Source organism: Pelophylax lessonae (assembly GCF_965119305.1).
Source record: "Pelophylax lessonae genome assembly, chromosome: 3".
Taxonomy (NCBI): domain Eukaryota; kingdom Metazoa; phylum Chordata; class Amphibia; order Anura; family Ranidae; genus Pelophylax; species Pelophylax lessonae.
Window position 1 is genome coordinate 519,018,267 of NC_138770.1, and position 19,415 is coordinate 519,037,681.

General features: G+C 43.6%; 1 protein-coding gene across 1 annotated transcript in view; it reads left to right on the plus strand.

Moving 5' to 3' along the window:
- Positions 1–19,415, plus strand: part of ADGB (androglobin) — a 488,973-nt gene that overhangs the window by 284,541 nt on the left and 185,017 nt on the right. Inside the window, exon 14 of the mRNA XM_082252536.1 lies at positions 6,320–6,383. Coding sequence (XP_082108662.1) covers positions 6,320–6,383 — 64 coding nt within the window. The remainder of the gene's footprint in view (positions 1–6,319; positions 6,384–19,415) is intronic.

Consider the following 19,415-nt stretch of genomic DNA (forward strand, 5'->3'; position numbering starts at 1 on the left):
GCTCCCCTCCAAGTGACCTGACAGCAGCACAGGACCGACAGGCACTGGCCACCTGCTAAGTTTGGCGGCAGGATGCATACGGAAATCAGGACTGATGCTTGGCTGGGGCTGTGCCGCTGGGCATGTGGAGCCCCCCCGGCAGCATGCCCATTCAGTAAGATGGCCCGCTGATCACCATCTCATACTGAAGTGTATAGTGCCGTAATAAAACTGTTCTTGCACTTTTTTTTTCTTTAAATGAACAAGCAGCAGCTCTAACAACAGATGGTCAGTAACTATTGAATGTTGTGCTTTGAGCAACCTAAAGGAGTTTGCTATGGATGCAACAGCAGCTGGAAGAAACCAAGCAGCTGATAAAACCAACAACCACAAAATACATTAAAAAAAAAAAAAAAACAATATTAAAAATAGAAAATGCAGCAAAGGGGTGATTGCTGAAAGAGTCAGCAATCAGAAATAACGTACAATACCATAGCTGCACCATTGGCACTGGATACATCAAGGGTAGGTATTCCTCCTGAAACACACCAGAAGCACAGCAAAGCACAATGGCAGCTGAAGGTGCCCAGTGTATTCTTTTGCCAATTTCAGCAATATAAACAAAATGGAAACCAGCCCAGTTTTAAGTAACTGCTAGGTTAGGGTGCACATGGAAGAGCTTTGCACAGAGCAAACAAAAACAAAATATATTGCCCAGCACATTTACAAGCTAGAATGTATAAAAAAAAATTTACACTAACAATTTGCAATAAAATAGGGTTTTAGTTATGCAACATTTGTAAATATATGTGAAAGCCACACTGCTCCATCAAGGCCTCTCTGTATAATGCTTCCTAACTTTAGTCTATGAGACTCCATGTTGGTACAGTATGTAGCAATGGACTCATGTAAATTGGTAAACAATGTAATTTGCCTGGCTAGCTGGCCTGGTAAGTGTTCAGGGAAATACATTTTGTTTTGTTTGTTCTGCGCAAAGCCCTTCCATGTGAGCGCCGGTTCACACTACCGCGACGCTACTTTAGGCGGCGACCTCCGAGATCGCGGTGCGAGCAGCGCGCCGCGACCTCGGAGCTGCCGCCACGGACTTCATAACATTGAAGTCTATGGCGGTCGCCTCCTGGTCGCCCCAAAGAAGCTCTGGACCCTTTTTCTAGGTCGGAGTGACTTGTGTCGCTCCTATTAGAACGGGTCCGTAGCTTCCCTATGGGAGGCGACCTGCGGCGACCTGTGAGGCGACCAGGATTGGGATTCTAGTGTGTCCCTGTATCTTTAAAGAGTAACTCCACATTCTTGGGTAAAAAAATTAGCAAATAAAGAAAAAACAATATAGCGTATACAATTGCAACACAAATCATATTGTAATTGGATGTTATTAAAAATTACCTTTCCTTTTCAGTCTGCAGCTGTTGTAATTTTCTGAAAATACAATGCAATATGGCTATCTGGAGGTGTTCCGTACACAGAAAGTGTACTGACCACACCCCAGAAACATAATTTCCTGCTTGTGTGATTGGCTCACCAATTTTCCCAAAAGTCTGCCTAAGATACAAGTCAGATTTCTGGCATCCCCTGCAACAAAAACATCATTTTTGGTGAGATACTCCCAATAGGAACACGTCTAAAGGTGTGCAGGCCCAGCAGCTTTCCTCATTAGAGCTCTGCAGCTGCCACAGCTGATAGATAATTGTGAAACCACTCCCATTTGACCCACTCAGCACAGAGGAACAAATAATCATTTCTTCATAATAACAAAAGGTGGGAATCTGCAACAAAGTTTGTTAAAATCCCTGCAGTGTACAGAGATTAGGGATGATCGAACGGTTCGGGTCGACCATCGGTTCGACCCGAACATTGACTGTTTGAGGTTCGGCCGAATTCCGAACTTTTTGCTGAAAAAGTTCGGAATTCGGCAACCAGAACCGACCAAAATGCAATGGGACAGGAACTGGGCTTTAAAAGCCCGTGATTGGACCAGAACCATCAGTAAAAGCCAATTGAGGGGACAGGAGAATGCTAGGAATGTGATTGGAGTGACTAGGGGGTCCAGAGGCCAATCATTAGTGAATACGCCCCCCAGTATATAAGATAGCCCCGCCAAATCTCTACCATTTTAATACAGGGCTGTGGAATAGAGTGGAAGCAGTTCTGTTACTTCTGCTCTCAAAGTGTCATTTAGCAATTATTAGTGTGAGGAAAGGGATATCTAGTGTAGTTAGGGTACTCTTTTCCACTATAGTTAGATTTAATAATCTAGTTTCTGTAGGGAAAGTGTTAAGTGTAAGGGGACCGTAGTGTAGTGTAGGGTTAACTGACTCTGACTGCTATGGCAGGGTGACAAAACCCTTCCATTTCAGGGTGACCGCTATAGAGAAAAGATCGTTTCTCTTAGAACACTTATAGAACCGGATAGTGGCTTCTCCCCTGTCACCCTGCTTTTTGTTGCAGGCAATTATAGGGCTTTTTTGAGGACATGTTTGGAGTCAGGCATGACATCTGAACTTCTGTGTAGGGGTATATATACACACACACACATGTATGTATATATACACATATATAGGTGTGAAAGTAGCAGAACACTATGCTTGCGCTAATGAAATAATTAACACCCATATGGCTTCTCTGCTATAACACCTATATATGTGTATAAATACATATAAGTGTGTGTGTATATATACCCCTATACAGAATTTCAGATGTTTTGCCTGCCTCCAAAGACCCCCAAAAAATGCCCAAAAAAAACGCCTGCTGCAAAAACACACCTGGGCGTTTTTGTAGCTGGCGTTTTTTTGGGCATTTTTTGGGCGTCTTTGGAGGCAGGCATAACATCTGTACTTCTGTGTAGGGGTATATATACACACACACATGTATGTATATATACACATACACATATATAGGTGTGAAAGTAGCAAAACACTATGCTTGCGCTAATGAAATAATTAACACCCATATGGCTTCTCTGCTATAACACCTATATATGTGTATGTGTATAAATACATATAAGTGTGTGTGTGTATGTGTATATATACCCCTATACAGAAGTTCAGATGTTTTGCCTGCCTCCAAAGACCCCCCAAAAATTCCCCCAAAAAATGCCTGCTGCAAAAACACACCTGGGCGTTTTTGTAGCTGGCGTTTTTTTGGGCATTTTTTGGGCGTCTTTGGAGGCAGGCATAACATCTGTACTTCTGTGTATGGGGTATATATACACACACACACATGTATGTATATATACACATACACATATATAGGTGTGAAAGTAGCAGAACACTATGCTTGCGCTAATGAAATAATTAACACCCATATGGCTTCTCTGCTATAACACCTATATATGTGTATGTGTATAAATACATATAAGTGTGTATATATACCCCTATGCAGAATTTCAGATGTTTTGCCTGCCTCCAAAGACCCCCAAAAAATGCCCAAAAAAAACGCCTGCTGCAAAAACACACCTGGGCATTTTTGTAGCTAGCGTTTTTTTGGGCATTTTTTGGGCTTCTTTGGAGGCAGGCATAACATCTGTACTTCTGTGTAGGGGTATATATATACACACACACATGTATGTATATATACACATACACATATATAGGTGTGAAAGTAGCAGAACACTATGCTTGCGCTAATGAAAAAATTAACACCCATATGGCTTCTCTGCTATAACACCTATATATGTGTATGTGTATAAATACATATACGTGTGTGTGTATATATACCCCTATACAGAATTTCAGATGTTTTGCCTGCCTCCAAAGACCCCCAAAAAATGCCCAAAAAAACCGCCTGCTGCAAAAACACACCTGGGCGTTTTTGTAGCTGGCGTTTTTTTGGGCATTTTTTGGGCGACTTTGGAGGCAGGCATAACATCTGTACTTCTGTGTAGGGGTATATATATACACACACACATGTATGTATATATACACATACACATATATAGGTGTGAAAGTAGCAGAACACTATGCTTGCGCTAATGAAATAATTAACACCCATATGTCTTCTCTGCTATAACACCTATATATGTGTATGTGTATAAATACATATAAGTGTGTGTGTATATATACCCCTATACAGAATTTCAGATGTTTTGCCTGCCTCCAAAGACCCCCAAAAAATGCCCAAAAAAACCGCCTGCTGCAAAAACACACCTGGGCGTTTTTGTAGCTGGCGTTTTTTTGGGCATTTTTTGGGCGTCTTTGGAGGCAGGCATAACATCTGTACTTCTGTGTAGGGGTATATATACACACACACATGTATGTATATATACAAATACACATATATAGGTGTGAAAGTAGCAGAACACTATGCTTGCGCTAATGAAATAATTAACACCCATGTGGCTTCTCTGCTATAACACCTATATATGTGTATGTGTATAAATACATATAAGTGTGTGTGTGTGTATATATACCCCTATACAGAAGTACAGATGTTATGCCTGCCTCCAAAGACCCCCAAAAAAAACGCCTGCGCCAAAAAAAACGCCTAGGTGTGTTGTTGCAGGCGTTTTTTTTGGGCATTTTTTGGGGGTCTTTGGAGGCAGGCATAACATCTGAACTTCTGTATAGGGGTATATATACACACACACTTATATGTATTTATACACATACACATATATAGGTGTTATAGCAGAGAAGCCATATGGGTGTTAATTATTTCATTAGCGCAAGCATAGGTTTCTGCTACTTTCACACCTATATGTGTATGTGTATATATACATACATGTGTGTGCGTATATATACCCCTACACAGAAGTACACATGTTATGCCTGCCTCCAAAGACGTCCAAAAAATGCCCAAAAAAAGCCAGCTACAAAAACGCCCAGGTGTGTTTTTGCAGCAGGCATTTTTTTGGGGCATTTTTTGGGGGTCTTTGGAGGCAGGCAAAACATCTGAAATTCTGTATAGGGGTATATATACACACACACTTATATGTATTTATACACATACACATATATAGGTGTTATAGCAGAGAAGCCATATGGGTGTTAATTATTTCATTAGCGCAAGCATAGTGTTCTGCTACTTTCACACCTATATATGTGTATGTGTATATATACATACATGTGTGTGTGTGTATATATACCCCTACACAGAAGTTCTGATGTTATGCCTGCCTCCAAAGACCCCCAAAAAATGCCCAAAAAAACGCCTGCTACTAAACCGGCAAGGTGTGAAAATAGCGGAGCCACTATCCTGTTCTATTGCAATTCTAATACAAACAAACTTTTTTTTCTGGTTCTGGACATGCTACAGAGCTGAAACTTCACAGGTACACTTTTAGACCCCCCAGACACTAAATCCAAAGAAATCTCATTTTTTTTTCAAGAATTTTTTCAATAACTGGCTCTCTATCAAAAATGACAATCTTTAAGAACTTTTTTTTGTGTGATTAATAGTCCCTGGGGCATGACCCAGAACCCTAGGCACTTTTTAGGGGCATTTGTTGGGTTTTATGGCTTCAAAATTGTGTTTTTTGATTACCAAAGTTCGGGTCCCATTGATTTCAATAGGGTTTTGAAATCCGGGCCGAACTTTCGGGAAGTTCGGGTGTTCTGGTCGAACCGAACTTTTGAAAAGTTCGATCATCCCTAACAGAGATCACCCAGAGGGGAATGCTTTTTTCTCAACAAAAGTGGAGCTACGCTTTAAGGAGAAATGGGCTGCCGCCAGGCATACCCACCCCAAATTTATCCAGTGCTTTTATGCTCCTAAATGGACACTGTTTTAATGCATACAGTATGGTGTCATTTGATTTTATTGCTGGCTAGCGGATAAGTATTCAGGGAAATACATTTTGTTTTGTATGCATTTTGGGGATCAATTGCAATAACCCGGACCACATTCCAAAATGGTTTTAAAAAATATAGTTTTAATTGAATATTTTACCTAGCATGTAAGGATATCGAGTCAGCCAGCTCAACATGCTTTATACTACATAGGTCTTTTTTTATGCATGCAAGAATATATCAAGATTCAGGAAATATGATAAATTGTTCTTTTAGATAAAGCAATTTGCAGAGTGAGGCAATGCTACAGTTTTAGGTCTTCCAATGTTTAGCTTCAAGAGGAAGCCATGTAATTGGCACTTCTAAGTATTAAAGCTTTAATAATTATTCATGTGCAGATTCTGACAGTATACTGATTATTTAACTTGAAAGAGTCCCAATTCTGTCACTGCTTCCAAGGTGTAAAGTATTGTGTGCAACATTAGCAGCTTTTGTATGAGCCAAGCTGAATTAAATAGTCAGAGGTAATTTTCCATGACCTTACAAAGTTTTCTTATATTAAAGATGATTTTTTTTTTTCTGTACTTGATTCACAGGATGTTATATATCTTCCACAAGCCAAATACATATCCATATACATTCCAGAAATCTGATTTCAAGGTAAATATGTATATTGTTTATAGACATGTGCATCATTTCTGAAGAATATAAAAATGTGTAAGATTATATTAATGTATGCTAAACTATAAAACAGTATGGTTCTAATGCTTCAGAAGCTAAGTCCTGTGGCTGGTGACACTGTATTATGGTGTTGGTTGGGATATAAGGCTCGTCAGGCCTTTGTGGGTTGCACATGATACTCCTGTTTGAGCATTTACTTTTTCAGACGTTTTTTTTATGTACTTGCGCGTAAATGTGTTTGCCCAATTTTGCGCGCATTTTCATGCAAGTGCGCGAAAACTTTATCTCACGTTCTTCTTCTGCACAATTTGTAAATGGGCATTTGCGCATTTTGTGCGCGTTCACGGGTATTTGCGCGCATGAGGCATAAATTACTGACTAAAAAAAGCTGTTTTTAAAAAAAACTTTTTACCCAAGAATGCACAGCGTTTGTTTTCGCGCCTGTGTGCATAGGCACATTACGCGCCTGTGTGCATAGGCACAATAAAATTAATGGGCTGTATTGTAGCTCAGTAAAAAAGCTGTACTTAGCTTTTTCAAGCTGCAGTATGCAAAAGGCCTAAGACCCCTTTTACATGGGGCGTATCCGCTGATTCCCGCTGAGCAGGTGGATGACTGGTCTATCTCCGCTCACTGTGAAGAGGCAGACCCATCAGAGTCCTGCTCTCTTCTATGGGGGGAGTCTGATGAAAATGGACTGCCTGTCACTTTTCATCTGTATCGCCATCCATCTGTTTTCAGCGTATCTTGTCGGATCGGATGCCAGACGGGTATCAGTAGACACCCGCCTCCCCATAGAGGAGAATGGGTGGTCCGATCGAGTCCACCTGAAAAATGGACAGGTGGACCCAATCAGTCCGATCGTGTGAAAGGGGCCTTAGGTGTTATCTTTATTTTAACCCAAAAGCCTGTATTGTTGAGAAAGACAATGGGTTTTGTTGTTTTACTAAAGGCAAATAGACTGTTAATTTTTCAAGGAAATTTTACCCAGCACTTAGTGAATCTGGTAAAATTTCACCTTGCAAAGAATACTAAATCACATGCATGGAAAATAAAAAAAAAAAATCTTAATTTTGCTTCCACATGATTGGATGATGGAAGTCAGTAGAGCTTTACCTCTTTCACTAAGCACTAGAGAAAATTAACTTGCAAAGCAAAGTCTACTTGGCATGATTAAATCATTCATGGTATGACCACTCTACTTTCATAAATCATCCACAATTAATTGACAGATTTATCTATTTCATCAATGCTCTGTCAGATACCGAGTGATTAAACTCCATATTTGTTTTGTGCCTGCAGTCTGACAGCACAGGCACATTACTAGCACATATCTAAGCATAGAGATAAACTTGGACAGGAGGAAATTGTGCCTTGGCCAGTGAACAAAAATCAAGAGCACCCCTGTCCTTGCCAGTACTTGATGACCTGCAGAATCATGCTGGTATGTAGGCAGGAAGTGGGCAGAACTAGGCAGAAACAGAGCTGGGCAGGGCAGAAGCAGTTTAAAGAGGAAGTAAACTCTTACATTTTTTTTTCTTCCCCCCCCCCTGCAAAGTAAATGCATAATGTGCTAGTATGCATTGCATACTAGCACATTATGTGACACTTACCTTACCTTCCGGGTCTGCGGGCTCCAGCTGTATTACTGGCCGGAGCTGAGCCGCGTCACGTCACGTCACTCCCGTGCATGCTCGAGGGAGCCGCCAGTCACGGCACAGGGCTCTGAAGAAACGGCACAGGTGGCCGTTTCTTCAGAGCGCATGCGCCGATGACGTCATTGGCTGCATGCACTGTAAATATCTCCTAAACGGTGCATGTTTAGGAGATATTTACAGCACATATAGGTAAGCCTTAATATAGGCTTACCTATAGGTAAAAGTCATTAAAGTGGGTTTACAACTAGGGTTGAGCGAACACCTAGATGTCCGTGTTCGACGGGTTCGGCCGAACTTTAAAAAAAAGTCCGGGTCCGTGTCCCGGACTTTTACCGAACTTTTCCCGGACACCGAACCCCATTGAAGTCAATGGGGACCCGAACTTTAAGGCACTAAAATGGCTCTAAAACACCAAAGGAAAGGGCTAGAGTGCTGCAAATGGCAGCAAAACGTAATTAAGAGCATGGCAAGTGCTCTGCAAACAAATGTGGATAGGGAAATAACTTAAAACAACAAAAAAAAAACAGAAAAATAAAACAATGTTCTTCTTCATCTCTGAAGGACGAGGCCCATATGGAGTAGGAGGGAGGTTGAGGTGGTGGTGGATGTGGCGGTGACATAGGCGTGCGCACAGGGTGTGCTGGGTGTGCCTGGGCACACCCTAATCACCTAGGGCACATAGCATTGCCAGTGAGGAGATGGGAAAGATCTCCCTGGGACCTGCTCTGCTCTATTTCTCCTTGCCTACAGGTACATGGCCCCGATACATTACTCTCCCTGCTGGCAAACACATGCATGTGTATTTCAACTTTGGGGTGCACACCTTAATGCAATAGGCTGCGCACACCTATGGGCGGTGTAGGTGGAAGCGGCGGTGGAGGAGGACCAGGGCCGGATTAACAGCATCATGGGCTTGGTGCTGAGGATTTTGAAGGGCCTTAAGGGCCGTGCCTTGCCATGCACCCAGAGGAGGAAGGGTGCAGCCATGCATGCCTAATTCAACATGGGATGCTGTCTCTGAAGCCCATAAACACATCCATGCATCGCCAACTGTCCCTCCTTGTCCGGCCTTCACGCTGTGTGGGGAGGTTCTGAGGGTGCTGCCTGGGGAAGCGAGCATAGAAGCCAGACTTCTGTGTTTACAAGTGACAGAAGAGCGGTAACAGTGAATATGGCCAACCCGGGGCCTATATAAAAGGTAGGGGCCTGGAGCTGCAGCTCCAATAGCCCCTACATTAATCTGGCCCTGAGGAGGAGGACGAGGTAGCCAACACTGCTTCTTTTCAAAAATTTTAAATGAGGGTACACCCCAAAAGAGTGAGAAAGAGCAAAAATGGAACAATGGGTGGGTAAGGTCGGTATCCATTGCTATTCTGCATAAGGTACGGAAAAGTCCCGTGGGATCCATGCCTGGTTCATTTTAATGAACGTGAGCTTGTCCACATTGTCTCTGGACAGGCGGCTGCGCTTGTCTGTTATAACGCCCCCAGCCGTGCTAAATACCCGTTCAGATAATACACTGGCTGCAGGGCACGCCAGCACCTCCAAGGCGTAAAGGGCAAGCTCAAGCCATGTGCCCAATTTGGAGACCCAGAAGTTGAAGGGGGCAGACCCGTCATTCACTACATGTAGGCGTGTGCACACATACTGCTCCACCATGTTGGTAAAATGCTGCCTCCTGCTAAGACGTTCCATCTGAGCTGCTGGTGCTGCTGTTTGTTGTGGCGTGCTGACAAAGCTTTTCCACATTTCGGCCATGCTAACCCTGCCTTCTGAGGTGCTGGCGGTGCCCTGGTTGCGTTGGCGACCTCCTCCTCCTCCTCCTCTGCCTTGTGCTTCCACTGTGGCCCCGCTGTCAGATGGGAATGCCAGCAGCATGGCGTCTACCAGCGTGCGCTTGTACTCGGGCATCTTGCGATCGCGCTCCAGTGAGTGAATTAAGGACGGTACGTTGTCCTTGTAACGGGGATCCAGCAGCGTGGCCACCCAGTAATCAGCACAAGTTAGAATGTGGGCAACTCGGCGGTCGTTGTGGAGACACTGCAGCATGTAATCGCTCATGTGTGCCAGGCTGCCCAGAGGCAACGAAAGGCTGTCCTCTGTGGGAGGTGTATTGTCCGTGTCCTCTGTATCCCCCCAGCCACGCACCAGTGATGGCCATGAGCTGGCCTGGGTGCCACCCTGCTGTGAACATGGTTCCATCTCCTCCTCCAGCTCCTCCTCCTCCTCATCCTCCTCATCCTCCAGAACTGTGCCCCTGCTGGACAATTGCGTCCCTGGCGTTTGCGTGTGCAGGAACCCACCCTCGGAGCCCCTTGCGAATGACTGCCCTGAAAGCCTTGGAAATGTTACCTCTTCATCCTCCTCCTCCTCCTCATCCTGTGCCACATCCTCTTCCATCATCGCCCGAATTGTTTTTTCAAGGAGGCATAGAAGTGGGATAGTTAAGCTGAGAACGGCGTCATTGCCACTGGCCATGTTGGTGGAGTACTCAAAACAGCGCAACAAGGCACACAGGTCTCGCATGGAGGCCCAGTTAAATTAAATAGCGGAATAGAAAATATGATCCAAAAAAAGTGTATGTATATCACACGTACACAACCACACTGGGCCCCAATTACTATTGTTTGTACCCCTAAAAGGCTAGATGAGGAGTAGGGGGAGTATGGAACAGGCAGCACCCTCAAACCTTCAGAAGTATGAGATGAACCCCAACAACTTGGAAAGGTGGATCTCTCTCACACGTACCGACACAGACTATCCCGCAATTCAATTGATCCTCAAAGGTTTTTATTGAATAGCGGAATAGGAAATATGATCAAAAAAAGTGTATGTATCTCGCACGTACACAACCACACTAGGCCCCAATTACTATTGTTTGTACCCCTAAAAGGCTAGATGAGGAGTAGGGGGGGTATGGAACAGGCAGCACCCTCAAACCTTCAGAAGTATGAGATGAACCCCAACAACTTGGAAAGGTGGATCTCTCTCACACGTACCGACACAGACTATCCCCCAATTTAACTGATCCCCAAAGGTTTTTGATTAAATAGCGGAATAGAAAATATGATCCAAAAAAAGTGTATGTATATCACACGTACACAACCACACTAGGCCCCAATTACTATTGTTTGTACCCCTAAAAGGCTAGATGAGGAGTAGGGGGGGTATGGAACAGGCAGCACCCTCAAACCTTCAGAAGTATGAGATGAACCCCAACAACTTGGAAAGGTGGATCTCTCTCACACGTACCGACACAGACTATCCCCCAATTTAACTGATCCCCAAAGGTTTTTGATTAAATAGCGGAATAGAAAATATGATCCCAAAAAAGTGTATGTATATCACACGTACACAACCACACTGGGCCCCAATTACTATTGTTTGTACCCCTAAAAGGCTAGATGAGGAGTAGGGGGAGTATGGAACAGGCAGCACCCTCAAACCTTCAGAAGTATGAGATGAACCCCAACAACTTGGAAAGGTGGATCTCTCTCACACGTACCAACACAGACTATCCCCCAATTTAACTGATCCCCAAAGGTTTTTGATTAAATAGCGGAATAGAAAATATGATCCAAAAAAAGTGTATGTATATCACACGTACACAACCACACTAGGCCCCAATTACTATTGTTTGTACCCCTAAAAGGCTAGATGAGGAGTAGGGGGAGTATGGAACAGGCAGCACCCTCAAACCTTCAGAAGTATGAGATGAACCCCAACAACTTGGAAAGGTGGATCTCTCTCACACGTACCGACACAGACTATCCCGCAATTGAATTGATCCTCAAAGGTTTTTATTGAATAGTGGAATAGGAAATATGATCAAAAAAAGTGTATGTATCTCGCACGTACACAACCACACTAGGCCCCAATTACTATTGTTTGTACCCCTAAAAGGCTAGATGAGGAGTAGGGGGGGTATGGAACAGGCAGCACCCTCAAACCTTCAGAAGTATGAGATGAACCCCAACAACTTGGAAAGGTGGATCTCTCTCACACGTACCGACACAGACTATCCCCCAATTTAACTGATCCCCAAAGGTTTTTGATTAAATAGCGGAATAGAAAATATGATCCCAAAAAAGTGTATGTATATCACACGTACACAACCACACTGGGCCCCAATTACTATTGTTTGTACCCCTAAAAGGCTAGATGAGGAGTAGGGGGAGTATGGAACAGGCAGCACCCTCAAACCTTCAGAAGTATGAGATGAACCCCAACAACTTGGAAAGGTGGATCTCTCTCACACGTACCAACACAGACTATCCCCCAATTTAACTGATCCCCAAAGGTTTTTGATTAAATAGCGGAATAGAAAATATGATCCAAAAAAAGTGTATGTATATCACACGTACACAACCACACTAGGCCCCAATTACTATTGTTTGTACCCCTAAAAGGCTAGATGAGGAGTAGGGGGAGTATGGAACAGGCAGCACCCTCAAACCTTCAGAAGTATGAGATGAACCCCAACAACTTGGAAAGGTGGATCTCTCTCACACGTACCGACACAGACTATCCCGCAATTCAATTGATCCTCAAAGGTTTTTATTGAATAGCGGAGTAGGAAATATGATCAAAAAAAGTGTATGTATCTCGCACGTACACAACCACACTAGGCCCCAATTACTATTGTTTGTACCCCTAAAAGGCTAGATGAGGAGTAGGGGGGGTATGGAACAGGCAGCACCCTCAAACCTTCAGAAGTATGAGATGAACCCCAACAACTTGGAAAGGTGGATCTCTCTCACACGTACCGACACAGACTATCCCCCAATTTAACTGATCCCCAAAGGTTTTTGATTAAATAGCGGAATAGAAAATATGATCCCAAAAAAGTGTATGTATATCACACGTACACAACCACACTGGGCCCCAATTACTATTGTTTGTACCCCTAAAAGGCTAGATGAGGAGTAGGGGGAGTATGGAACAGGCAGCACCCTCAAACCTTCAGAAGTATGAGATGAACCCCAACAACTTGGAAAGGTGGATCTCTCTCACACGTACCAACACAGACTATCCCCCAATTTAACTGATCCCCAAAGGTTTTTGATTAAATAGCGGAATAGAAAATATGATCCAAAAAAAGTGTATGTATATCACACGTACACAACCACACTAGGCCCCAATTACTATTGTTTGTACCCCTAAAAGGCTAGATGAGGAGTAGGGGGAGTATGGAACAGGCAGCACCCTCAAACCTTCAGAAGTATGAGATGAACCCCAACAACTTGGAAAGGTGGATCTCTCTCACACGTACCGACACAGACTATCCCGCAATTCAATTGATCCTCAAAGGTTTTTATTGAATAGCGGAATAGGAAATATGATCAAAAAAAGTGTATGTATCTCGCACGTACACAACCACACTAGGCCCCAATTACTATTGTTTGTACCCCTAAAAGGCTAGATGAGGAGTAGGGGGGGTATGGAACAGGCAGCACCCTCAAACCTTCAGAAGTATGAGATGAACCCCAACAACTTGGAAAGGTGGATCTCTCTCACACGTACCGACACAGACTATCCCCCAATTTAACTGATCCCCAAAGGTTTTTGATTAAATAGCGGAATAGAAAATATGATCCAAAAAAAGTGTATGTATATCACACGTACACAACCACACTGGGCCCCAATTACTATTGTTTGTACCCCTAAAAGGCTAGATGAGGAGTAGGGGGAGTATGGAACAGGCAGCACCCTCAAACCTTCAGAAGTATGAGATGAACCCCAACAACTTGGAAAGGTGGATCTCTCTCACACGTACCGACACAGACTATCCCGCAATTCAATTGATCCTCAAAGGTTTTTATTGAATAGCGGAATAGGAAATATGATCAAAAAAAGTGTATGTATCTCTCACGTACACAACCACACTAGGCCCCAATTACTATTGTTTGTACCCCTAAAAGGCTAGATGAGGAGTAGGGGGGGTATGGAACAGGCAGCACCCTCAAACCTTCAGAAGTATGAGATGAACCCCAACAACTTGGAAAGGTGGATCTCTCTCACACGTACCGACACAGACTATCCCCCAATTTAACTGATCCCCAAAGGTTTTTGATTAAATAGCGGAATAGAAAATATGATCCCAAAAAAGTGTATGTATATCACACGTACACAACCACACTGGGCCCCAATTACTATTGTTTGTACCCCTAAAAGGCTAGATGAGGAGTAGGGGGAGTATGGAACAGGCAGCACCCTCAAACCTTCAGAAGTATGAGATGAACCCCAACAACTTGGAAAGGTGGATCTCTCTCACACGTACCAACACAGACTATCCCCCAATTTAACTGATCCCCAAAGGTTTTTGATTAAATAGCGGAATAGAAAATATGATCCAAAAAAAGTGTATGTATATCACACGTACACAACCACACTAGGCCCCAATTACTATTGTTTGTACCCCTAAAAGGCTAGGAGTAGGGGGGAGTATGGAACAGGCAGCACCCTCAAACCTTCAGAAGTATGAGATGAACCCCAACAACTTGGAAAGGTGGATCTCTCTCACACGTACCAACACAGACTATCCCCCAATTTAACTGATCCCCAAAGGTTTTTGATTAAATAGCGGAATATAAAATATGATCCCAAAAAAGTGTATGTATATCACACGTACACAACCACACTAGGCCCCAATTACTATTGTTTGTACCCCTAAAAGGCTAGGAGTAGGGGGAGTATGGAACAGGCAGCACCCTCAAACCTTCAGAAGTATGAGATGAACCCCAACAACTTGGAAAGGTGGATCTCTCTCACACGTACCAACACAGACTATCCCCCAATTTAACTGATCCCCAAAGGTTTTTGATTAAATAGCGGAATAGAAAATATGATCCCAAAAAAGTGTATGTATATCACACGTACACAACCACACTAGGCCCCAATTACTATTGTTTGTACCCCTAAAAGGCTAGGAGTAGGGGGAGTATGGAACAGGCAGCACCCTCAAACCTTCAGAAGTATGAGATGAACCCCAACAACTTGGAAAGGTGGATCTCTCTCACACGTACCAACACAGACTATCCCCCAATTTAACTGATCCCCAAAGGTTTTTGATTAAATAGCGGAATAGAAAATATGATCCCAAAAAAGTGTATGTATATCACACGTACACAACCACACTAGGCCCCAATTACTATTGTTTGTACCCCTAAAAGGCTAGATGAGGAGTAGGGGGAGTATGGAACAGGCAGCACCCTCAAACCTTCAGAAGTATGAGATTGTGTTCACTGTACCCCACAAAGATTGAGTTCACTGCACCCCACAATGATTGTGTTCACTGCACCCCACAAAGATTGTGTTCACTGCACCTCACAAAGATTGTGTTCACTGTACCCCCCAAAGATTGTGTTCACTGCACCCCACAAAGATTCTGTTCACTGTACCCCACAAAGATTGTGTTCACTGCACCCCAAAAAGATTGTGTTCACTGCACCCCAAAAAGGATGTTGTTCACTGCACCCCAAAAAGGATGTTGTTCACTCCACCCCAAAAAGATTGTGTTCACTGCACCCCACAAAGATTGTGTTCACTGCACCCCAAAAAGATTGTGTTCACTGCACCCCAAAAATGATTTTGTTCACTGCACCCCAAAAAGGATTTTGTTCACTGCACCCCAAAAAGGATGTTGTTCACTCCACCCCAAAAAGATTGTGTTCACTGCACCCCACAAAGGATTTTGTTCACTGCACCCCAAAAAGATTGTGTTCACTGCACCCCAAAAAGGATGTTGTTCACTGCACCCCAAAAAGGATTTTGTTCACTGCACCCCAAAAAGATTGTGTTCACTGCACCCCACAAAGGATTTTGTTCACTGCACCCCACAAAGATTGTGTTCACTGCACACCAAAAAGGATTGTGTTCACTGCACCCCAAAAAGATTTTGTTCACTGCACCCCAAAAAGATTGTGTTCACTGCAGCCCAAAAAGATTGTGTTCACTGCAGCCCAAAAAGATTGTGTTCACTGCAGCCCAAAAAGATTGTGTTCACTGCAGCCCAAAAAGATTGTGTTCACTGCAGCTCACACACAGAAAAATGGATGTGGATCACTGACACCTGCCTATCTCCAATCCCACACCACACAGCAATATCGATTGTAGTTTGTAGAACACAGTTTCCCTAAAATTCAGCAGACTCTGTCCCTAACAGGATTGAGAAGAGATCGTAGATCAGGATTGAGTGCAGATTCACCCCACCCCCCACACAGCAATATCGATTGTAGTTTGTAGAAGACACTGACCCTATAATTCAGCAGACTCTATCCCTAAAATGCCTACAACTCGCCCTGCCTAAACACTCCGACCTGTCCCTCAATTCTATCCGGACACAAATGGTTTTTTCCTGCCTATCTTTCCCTAATCAGCAGCCAGCACGTTGATGTGTGCTCTGTCCCTGAATCTAAGCAGCATAATGACGCCGCTGCGGCTGCCTCGAACTTATAAAGACTTGGTCACATGCTTCAGACGGCCAATCACAGCTACTGAGACATTTGCAGGCATGGCTGGGATGGCTTAAGGCACACCAGTTAAACGATTGTTGATTGGCTGTTGAAAGCCCGCCATGAAAAGAGCGCCAAAGCATGCAAAACCCGGAAATAAAACGACCGAACACGGATTTTTACCCGAACATACAGTAAAGTGTCCGTGTCCGTGTTCGGGTACAAAAAATCCAATTATTCGGTACGAACACGAATAATACAGTCCGTGTTCGCTCAACACTATTTACAACCACTTTAATTCAAGTAAAAAAAAAAAGACTATGTACCGAGTGGTACAGTCTTTTTTTCATCTTTATTTTAACAAAGTTTGATTGAGCTTTAAGTACTGCAGCTAGTGTTGAGCGAACACGGACTGTATTATTCGTGTTCGTACCGAATAATTGGATTTTTTGTACCCGAACACGGACACGGACACTTTACTGTATGTTCGGGTAAAAATCCGTGTTCGGTCGTTTTATTTCCGGGTTTTGCATGCTTTGGCGCTCTTTTCATGGCGGGCTTTCAACAGCCAATCAACAATCGTTTAACTGGTGTGCCTTAAGCCATCCCAGCCATGCCTGCAAATGTCTCAGTAGCTGTGATTGGCCGTCTGAAGCATGTGACCAAGTCTTTATAAGTTCGAGGCAGCCGCAGCGGCGTCATTATGCTGCTTAGATTCAGGGACAGAGCACACATCAACGTGCTGGCTGCTGATTAGGGAAAGATAGGCAGGAAAAAACCATTTGTGTCCGGATAGAATTGAGGGACAGGTCGGAGTGTTTAGGCAGGGCGAGTTGTAGGCATTTTAGGGATAGAGTCTGCTGAATTATAGGGTCAGTGTCTTCTACAAACTACAATCGATATTGCTGTGTGGGGGGTGGGGTGAATCTGCACTCAATCCTGATCTACGATCTCTTCTCAATCCTGTTAGGGACAGAGTCTGCTGAATTTTAGGGAAACTGTGTTCTACAAACTACAATCGATATTGCTGTGTGGTGTGGGATTGGAGATAGGCAGGTGTCAGTGATCCACATCCATTTTTCTGTGTGTGAGCTGCAGTGAACACAATCTTTTTGGGCTGCAGTGAACACAATCTTTTTGGGCTGCAGTGAACACAATCTTTTTGGGCTGCAGTGAACACAATCTTTTTGGGCTGCAGTGAACACAATCTTTTTGGGGTGCAGTGAACAAAATCTTTTTGGGGTGCAGTGAACACAATCCTTTTTGGTGTGCAGTGAACACAATCTTTGTGGGGTGCAGTGAACAAAATCCTTTGTGGGGTGCAGTGAACACAATCTTTTTGGGGTGCAGTGAACAAAATCCTTTTTGGGGTGCAGTGAACAACATCCTTTTTGGGGTGCAGTGAACACAATCTTTTTGGGGTGCAGTGAACAAAATCCTTTGTGGGGTGCAGTGAACACAATCTTTTTGGGGTGGAGTGAACAACATCCTTTTTGGGGTGCAGTGAACAAAATCCTTTTTGGGGTGCAGTGAACAAAATCATTTTTGGGGTGCAGTGAACACAATCTTTTTGGGGTGCAGTGAACACAATCTTTGTGGGGTGCAGTGAACACAATCTTTTTGGGGTGGAGTGAACAACATCCTTTTTGGGGTGCAGTGAACAACATCCTTTTTGGGGTGCAGTGAACACAATCTTTTTGGGGTGCAGTGAACACAATCTTTGTGGGGTACAGTGAACAGAATCTTTGTGGGGTGCAGTGAACACAATCTTTGGGGGGTACAGTGAACACAATCTTTGTGAGGTGCAGTGAACACAATCTTTGTGGGGTGCAGTGAACACAATCATTGTGGGGTGCAGTGAACTCAATCTTTGTGGGGTACAGTGAACACAATCTCATACTTCTGAAGGTTTGAGGGTGCTGCCTGTTCCATACTCCCCCTACTCCTCATCTAGCCTTTTAGGGGTACAAACAATAGTAATTGGGGCCTAGTGTGGTTGTGTACGTGTGATATACATACACTTTTTTGGGATCATATTTTCTATTCCGCTATTTAATCAAAAACCTTTGGGGATCAGTTAAATTGGGGGATAGTCTGTGTTGGTACGTGTGAGAGAGATCCACCTTTCCAAGTTGTTGGGGTTCATCTCATACTTCTGAAGGTTTGAGGGTGCTGCCTGTTCCATACTCCCCCTACTCCTAGCCTTTTAGGGGTACAAACAATAGTAATTGGGGCCTAGTGTGGTTGTGTACGTGTGATATACATACACTTTTTTGGGATCATATTTTCTATTCCGCTATTTAATCAAAAACCTTTGGGGATCAGTTAAATTGGGGGATAGTCTGTGTTGGTACGTGTGAGAGAGATCCACCTTTCCAAGTTGTTGGGGTTCATCTCATACTTCTGAAGGTTTGAGGGTGCTGCCTGTTCCATACTCCCCCTACTCCTAGCCTTTTAGGGGTACAAACAATAGTAATTGGGGCCTAGTGTGGTTGTGTACGTGTGATATACATACACTTTTTTGGGATCATATTTTCTATTCCGCTATTTAATCAAAAACCTTTGGGGATCAGTTAAATTGGGGGATAGTCTGTGTTGGTACGTGTGAGAGAGATCCACCTTTCCAAGTTGTTGGGGTTCATCTCATACTTCTGAAGGTTTGAGGGTGCTGCCTGTTCCATACTCCCCCCTACTCCTAGCCTTTTAGGGGTACAAACAATAGTAATTGGGGCCTAGTGTGGTTGTGTACGTGTGATATACATACACTTTTTTTGGATCATATTTTCTATTCCGCTATTTAATCAAAAACCTTTGGGGATCAGTTAAATTGGGGGATAGTCTGTGTTGGTACGTGTGAGAGAGATCCACCTTTCCAAGTTGTTGGGGTTCATCTCATACTT